The 8,175-nt window shown below is 34.0% G+C and overlaps 1 protein-coding gene across 1 annotated transcript in view; it reads left to right on the forward strand.

The window, feature by feature from the left end:
• The first annotated feature begins 6,220 nt into the window (after positions 1-6,220).
• Positions 6,221-8,175, forward strand: part of LOC110302491 (putative gustatory receptor clone PTE01) — a 16,961-nt gene continuing 15,006 nt past the window's right edge. Inside the window, exon 1 of the mRNA XM_021173284.1 lies at positions 6,221-6,268. Coding sequence (XP_021028943.1) covers positions 6,240-6,268 — 29 coding nt within the window. The 5' untranslated portion in view covers positions 6,221-6,239. The remainder of the gene's footprint in view (positions 6,269-8,175) is intronic.

Consider the following 8,175-nt stretch of genomic DNA (forward strand, 5'->3'; position numbering starts at 1 on the left):
ATTGGACTTGCAAACTTTATATGCCCCAGTACAGGGGAACACCAGGGCCAAAAAGTGGGAATGGGTGGGTAGGGGAGTGGGGTGAGGGTATGGGGGACTTTTGGGATAGCATTGGAATTGTAAATGAGGAAAAATACCTAATAAAGATATAAAAAAATAAAATAAAAATAAAAATAAAAATAAAGTTGGCTATAATGTCTTCTTCTTATGCTTCTGTTGCGTTTGGAACATTCAGGGCTTTCTGTAGCAAGATAGTTGAGTTCTGGCGGTAAAATTATGATTTCATTGCAGGTTCTTTTGCTCTTACACTGGCTTCTAGACTTCTTGTTTGGGTTAATTAGAGGTCTAGGTGTCCATTTTGAGTATGTTTTATTGTATGTGTTTTTGTTCCTTAGTTTCTATTTCCTCTATGGTCTTCTGGTCTATGTGGCCTGGGATTCTCCTAGTCCATTGTGGTCTCTGGTAGTGTGGGGAGTTTCTATCTCAGTTGGACGCTAGAGAAAGGCAACTAGGAGGGCACAGGACTTGGGGATATGGTGGGAAGATGCCAAGTTTGTTAGATAGTGGGAGAGTTTGGCAGGCAGGCAGCCTACTTGGAATTCTCCCAGTCTGAAGTCTCAAGTGGGTAGTCTATGCTCCTTTTGGAGGCTGGGGCACAGCAAAGGACTAAGGAGAGGGTAAGGCATTCGTGAGACAGTGAGGAAGTCTGGGGGAAGTGCAGCCTACCTAGCCTTCTCCCAGTCAATGAGGTTTTAGTGATTGATTGATTGATTGACCCTATTGGTGAGGTTTTCCACTAAACCTTTTATTTAACCTCTGTGGGGTTTTTTTGGTTTGTTTCGATGATCATGTTGTTTTGTTTTCATTTTCTTCAGAATTTACTCTTATTGAATTCTACCACAATGGACTTTCTTATCTCATCCAGCTACTCATGTTCTCTTGTAATAAATATATGTCCTCAACTACAGTCACATATCTGTCCGAAGTAATTTCAAGTGAATCCAAGTCCTTATTTAAAGGAAGAAAATTATTTATTTGGCTTGCACCTCCAGATCATAGTCTATTATCAAGGAAATTCAGAAGAACTCAACAAGAACTCAAACAGCAGCTTGAAGCAGAATCATAGAGAACACTGTTTATTGCTTAACTCACAGACTTCTGCTTAGACAGCTTTTTTATATAGCCTAGGAATACACCTACTTTGGGATGTGCACAATAGGTTGGATGAAGAAAGTGCTCAAAACATACCCACAAGCATCTAACCTAGACAATTTCTCAGTTGAGATTCTCATTTCAGTTTACTCTAGATTGTATCAAGTTGACAGCTAAAGCTAACTAGAATATCTGCTTTTATGTGTGAACATATCATCATTCTTTTGGATTGTGTCTGGAAATATTATTTGTCATTATCAGATATTATTGCAGGATTGGTAATTTTTCCTTTTATTTTTATTAATTATTTTATTTATTTACATACCAAATGTTGCCCTCTTCCTTATTGTCCCTCACAGAGTTCTTCACACCATCCCCATTCCCCTTTGCCTATGCTCATCTACCGCCCTCAATAACCCACCCTCACCTCAGCCATCACTAACATCCCTGTGGGGCAAAAAGTGTCTACAGGATTAGGGACATTCTTTCACACTGAGGCCAGACAAGGCAATCCTTCACTAAATATGTGCAGGGGCCAAGGGCCAGATCATGTATGCTCTTTGGTTGGTGGCTTAGTCTCTGGGACCTCCCAGTGGTCCAGGTTAGTTGATTCTGTTGGTCTTCCTATGGGGTTGCCATCCCCTTCAGCTCCTTCAATCCTTACCCTAAATCTTCCATAGGGGTCCCCAACCTCAGTATAATGGTTGGATGTAAGTATCTGCATTCAAGATTCCTATGTTGAAGATTCAGTTTCATGCTATACCCCATTTTTAATTGGGTTATTTGGGGGTTTTATGAGATATTTTGATCCAGTCATTGTTTTTCTTTTTCTTTTGAAAAACCATGTCATAGGCACATGTCATCAATGAGTCATTTCTTTTTCTAAATATTGTGGGTTTTGTACATTCTGAATATTAAACCTCTGTCAGATATATGGCTGGCAAATTGTCACCTATTCTGTGGGCTTCTTATTCACCTGGTTGATTTTTTTTTTTTTTTGGTTGTGCAGAATTTTTTAGTTTTATAAAGTCCACTTGTTAAATTTTGACCTAAATTCTTGAGTAAATGAAGTCATAGTCAGGATCTCCTTTCTTATACCTACATTATGTAGGGTACGTCTTTTATTCTCTTCTAGCAGTTTCAGTGTTTGAAGTTTCATGTTTAGGTCTTCCATCAACTTGGAATTAGTTTTTTTTAAGTGGTAGATGTGGGTTCATTTGCATGTGGGCATTCAGTTTTCCCAGCACTATTTTTTGAAGATGCTTTCTTTGCTTCAGTGAATGATTTTGGACTCTTTATCAAAGTTTAAGTAATTCAAGTTATGTGTGTTCATGGTTGGATCTTTGATTTTTTTTCTTCCATTGATCTGCATGTCAGTTTCTGTGTTAGTGCCATATTGTTTTTATTATTATGGATTTGTAATGCATCTTAAGATTTGGAATTGTAATCCCCCCAGCATTGGTTTTTCATTTGTTTTTGTCTTTTGTTGTTGTTGTTGTTGTTGTTGTTGTTGTTGTTGTTGTTGTTTTCCTCAGTATTATTTTGGCTTTCTGGGGACTTTTTTGGTTCCATATGAACTTCAGGATATTTTTTCTATTTCTGCACATAATTAAATAAAGATTTTTTTATTGAAATTGCATTGAATTTTTAAATAACTGTTAGTACAATGGTAATTTTCACAATGTTGAGTTGTATCAATTCATGAGCATAGGCTGTCTTTCCATTTTTAATGTCTTTCTTTATCTCTTTCTTCAAAAATTAAGTTTTCATTAAATAGGTCCTTCACTTCTTTGGTTATATTTATCCTACATATTATTTTTCATTTAATATATTGAGAATAATAGTGTACCTATAGTTTCCTTCTCTGTGTATTTAGTTTAGTTATATGGAAAACTATTGCTTTTTGCAAGTTGACTATGTTTACATTGCTGTATTTGCTTATTGTTCCAATAAGTTTTCTGGTAGAATTGTTGGAATATCTAATGTATAGTATCATATCATCTGCAAATAAGGATAGTTTGATGTTCTTTCCCTATATCTAGTCTTTTAATTTCCTTCTCTTGCCGTATTGATCCAGATAGCACTGGATGTTAAATGTTGAAAAGGAGTAGGGACTACATATATCCCTCTCTCATTCCTGACTTCAGTTGTATTGTTTCAAGCTTTTTTCATTTAAGATGATGTATTAGCTGTGGAAATTTTCTATATAGCTTTTATTATCCTGAAGTATGTTCCTTCTAACCCTACATTCTCCAGAACTTTTATCATAAAGACAGATAGAATTTTGTCAAAGGCCTTTCTTCATCTACTGAGATGAGCATGAGACTTTTGTCTTTAAACACATTAGTGCAGTTTATTGCATTCACATTTATTGGCTTCCATATGTTGAACAATTCCTCCATTTCAGGAAATAAAGCCAACTTTATTGTGTTGAATAATCTTTTTGATGCAATGCTGTAATCTTTTTATTGAAAATGTTTGAGGCTATGTTTATGAGGGATGATGGCCTATTGTTTTCTTTTTTTGTTGTTGTGACTGTACCTTGTCTTTTGTGTTGTACTTATACCAGCTTGGTAGGAGTTTGGGAGTGCTCCTTCTGATTCTATTTTTTAAATATTTTTTATTTTAAATGATTTTTAATTTAAATATACTTTTATTATATTTCTCCTTCCCCATGTACTTCTAGATGCTCTCCCCTTCCCTACCCACCCAATTTTAACTTATTTCTCAAAAAACAAAAATCTAATATAACATCAAACTAATTTTGTTTTCTTGAATATTTTTTGAGCCTCCTGAATTAGTTTATTTTTGGTTGCTGTGATAAAATACACTGACAAAGAGCAGCTTTAGGGAGAAAGAGCTTATTTTGTCTTGCAGTTCCAGACAGACAGTCCATCTTGGTGAGGAAGACATGGCAATAGTCAGGGAAGGCAGGGATACAAGTACAAGAAGATGGTTGATCAGATTGCATTCAAACATAGGAAAATAAAACAGCAAGCTGTGAGACCTTGGAGCCCATCCTGATGATACACTTCCTCTACCAAGGGTCCACCTCCTAAAGATTCCATCACCATCTCAAATGGTGCCACCAGCTGGAGATCTAGTGTTACAACACACATACCCATGGCAGACATCTCTCATTCCAACCACACCTCCTTTACCTGCACGACTCATCTTAGTCTTCTTTAATGAGGTGTCTCTTCAGATATTTTGCCTGTTTCCCATTAGTTTATGTTTGTTTTCTTATTTTTGCTTTGTAAATCTCATTCTTTTTAAAATTTTTATTAGATATTTTCTTCATTTACATTTCAAATTCTATCCCAAAAGTCCCCTATATCCTCCCTGCACCCTGCTCCCCTACCCACCCACTCCCACTTTCTTGAATATTTTAAGAAGGACTGGCTGTAGAGATTGTTTAAGTATCTGGTAGAATTCTGCTGAGAATTTATCTGTTCCTGAACTTTTTACACATTTTTACACATGCTTAATTTTCTACTACTTTAATCCCTTCATTTGTTATGGACATATTTGGGTGTTTGGCTTCTTCTTGGTTTCATTTTGGTGATTTAGCTGAGCATAGAAATTCCACCATTTCTTATAAGTTTTCCAGCTTACTACAGTATAGGTTTTTAAAATAATCTTATATAAGATTTTGAATTTTCTTCGGGGTCTGTTACAATGATTCCTTGTCTGTTTCTGATTCTGCTAATTTGACTTTTCTCTTTCTTTTGGTTTGATGAGCCAAAGTATGTCAACTTTTTATTATTGTCTCAAAGAACCAGCCCTTTGTTTTCTTTGTTTGTCTTTCATTAATTCCTACTCTGATTTTAACTATCTCTTGACATTTTCTGGGTTTGGATTTGGTTTGGATCAATATTGGTTAAATATTCAAAATACTCTGAACTCTATCTGAGAGACAGTTACACACCCATATTTATTGCAATAGATAGATAAAAAATAGAACCACTCTAACAGTCTGACAACCGATGACAGGTGAAGAAAGTATGCTATGCATATGCATTATTTGTTCCTACAAATTATAGCACTTGGAGGAAAATGGGTGGATATGAAATCATATGTTTTGTAAAATAACTCAGACTCAGAACTACAAATGCTACCTGTTTTCCCTCATATGCTGAAACTGGATTAAAGTGTGTGTGTGTGTGTGTGTGTGTGTGTGTGTGTGTGGTGGTGTTTAAACTAAAAACAGACCATGTTAAAACCCTATTTAGAGAGAGAGAGAGAGAGCAAAGAGAGAGTCATTTTTCATTGTATATCATTATATTTATGAAGTTCTCAAAGAATAAATAAAATAAACAAGGACCACGAGAGGGGAACAAGAGCTCTTAAAGATCAAGGGGGAATAAAAATTATTGTTTACATGTGATATGGAATGCAAACAAGCTATATGGAATGTACACATATAGGACAATTTGGGCTCCCGAAAGTTGGGACAGATGGATGTAAGGGGTACTAGCAAAGAATATAAAAGCATTTTTTATGAAAATAGCATAGCAAAATTTATTCCTTTCAATAATAACTTGTAATTTAAAGTATTTTAAACATCCAGGTTTTCTAGATTATTCTTGAATTTTTGAAGATTATAATTACATCATTTCCAATTTCCTCTACACCTTGCCATATATCACTCATTGAATGATTTGATCTCATTCAAATCAAATAGTATGCAGCAGATATTTTTGCAGAATGAATAAAACATAGAAATATACTGAATGATAGAGCTTCCTCTGAAAAAATAGCCATAAAATTTTAGTGAAGTGATTTTCTTTTCTTCCTTTTAAAAAAATCTAATATTAAAAACCTCTTAGAGGGTGTGATATTGTAAACCAATTTGTGTAATTATGAGCTCTGGGCATTCTATCTCCAAGGTCATAAAAGAGTCAATAATTACTTCAGACCATCAACGTTCCAATGTCAGGGTTCACGTACAGTTGTGGCACTGAAGTGTATTCTCCACTGGTGGCTGATTGCATTAGGGGATTTTTCCTTATTTATATAATTCAAGCCTACAAAAGGAACCAGAACCTTACATGAACAAGACAAAAAAGTTACTTTGGATCTTGGTCATGACTCAGCAAAGAATAAGCTTAAATAAGTAAGTATTGAAAAGGTTGGATGATAGAGAAAGAGCCCTTGGAAATATTGATCTCTTGTCATAAGAGAAAAGTTGATGAGAGGAAACTGGCCTGGAAATTTACTTCTTTGATGATTTGCTAATTTATGTTCTATGTTGTACTAAGTAGGCTGATATATAAATCAATTTTTTTATTCCCCATAAATTATGCTTTTCAAAGACACCAAAGGTGAAAGTAAAGTCTCTTTTTGAAAGCTGTCTTACAATAATATGAGTGTGAGAGAAAAAAAGAGGAAGGTGGATAATCATAATATTATGTTTATGTCCCTCAAAATTGTTTTTATAAGAAATTTGGTATTATGAAGATGAGGAAGGGTAGAAAGTAGAAGAGAGCAGCAGTAGTGTCTTAAGCTATTACTAAAGGATTTTAAGCTCTGGACTCTGACCAGTACATTTTATATAGCTTATTTCTCTTCATTTACCTAATAACCTCAACTTTGACAATTACCAGTTTGTTTTCTAGAAAACAAAAAGTACAGCCTTTATATCAGTTTTACATCAGAAAATTGAACAAAAAAAAAATGTAGTGAGATATGTTTGAAGTGGATCACCGAATTATTGACATGGAACTTTTCTTCAGAAGGCTCTTGCATAGTTTTTCCCAGTAACAACTTCATATGTGTTTCATTTCTTGTAAATTCAGGAGATTCATGTTTTTCCCTTTGGGGATTCCTCATACACCACAGTGGGAGTAATGAACTACTTCCACAGAAAGAAAAGCCATACATCACAGGCAAAGGACACAAAGAAATAGTAACATGGTAATTCAAAGCAGATCTACCGTGGCCTCCAGGATAGACTTGAAACTGTACATACCCTCCTCCATTCAAAAAATATCAGATTGGATCATAACATAAAATCAGATTTCCATTTTATTTTATTTTATTCAGAAGGATAGATGGTATTTTAATACATGCTTTAGATGTATGTGCCATCATAACCTCTAGAATTCAAGGCTAGTAAAAATAACTTTCAGATAGACTAAGAAACAATACCAAAATGTAATTGTATAGGCTGAACAGATAGTACTTATAAATTTAGGAGTATCTGTGTGTGTGTGGGGGAGGGTGTTTGAGAGAGAGAGAGAGAAAGAGAGAGAGAGAGAGAGAGAGGAGGCTATGAACTTGAAAAGGAACAAGGAGAGGCACATGAGGGGCCTGTAAGGAGAAAGGAGAGATTAAATGATGTAATTACATCATAATCTCAAAACCTAAAGAAAATGAAAGAATATCAATCTAAAACACTGGACTTTCATATATTTAGCTTATAACTTTGAAGATACATTACATGTACTACTGCCTAGTTCACATCCTGCAAACAGTAATGTTGATAAATTCTATTTTATACTGTTCTAAAAGGCAATGACTAAACAAAAAACTTTTGCAATGATTGAAAAATTGAAAAACTTTATTCCATCAGACCAAGAAATGATTTAATTTTGAATTTATTTATCTTTGTTTATTATTTCTATAATGATTGAAAAGCTGTTAATATTTCTGAGACTTGATATATTTATATGGAACAATGTATATGTGACAATTCCTAGTAAGTACAATAGCATTGAATAGTAACAGAAAAATGGGAAAATCAATTGTGTGACTAGGTATTGGCAAAAAATTTATATATTATGAATATAATAAACTTCATTAAATTCAAATAAGATACCCTGCAACCTAAAATATTATTTTCTATTTATGTGATGATGGTTTTCATTTTTTCCTTATATGAGTATTCTTTAATAAATTGAAGACAATATTTATATCTATTTCCTTTTCATTTCCCCATAGCTTATGCTATGGTTAATACAAAAAATGTTTCAAAAATTACATGACAACATTAAATAGAACTTTTTTTTTTAATATTTTTAT

Source organism: Mus caroli, chromosome 9, assembly GCF_900094665.2.
Source record: "Mus caroli chromosome 9, CAROLI_EIJ_v1.1, whole genome shotgun sequence".
In the NCBI taxonomy this organism is placed as follows: domain Eukaryota; kingdom Metazoa; phylum Chordata; class Mammalia; order Rodentia; family Muridae; genus Mus; species Mus caroli.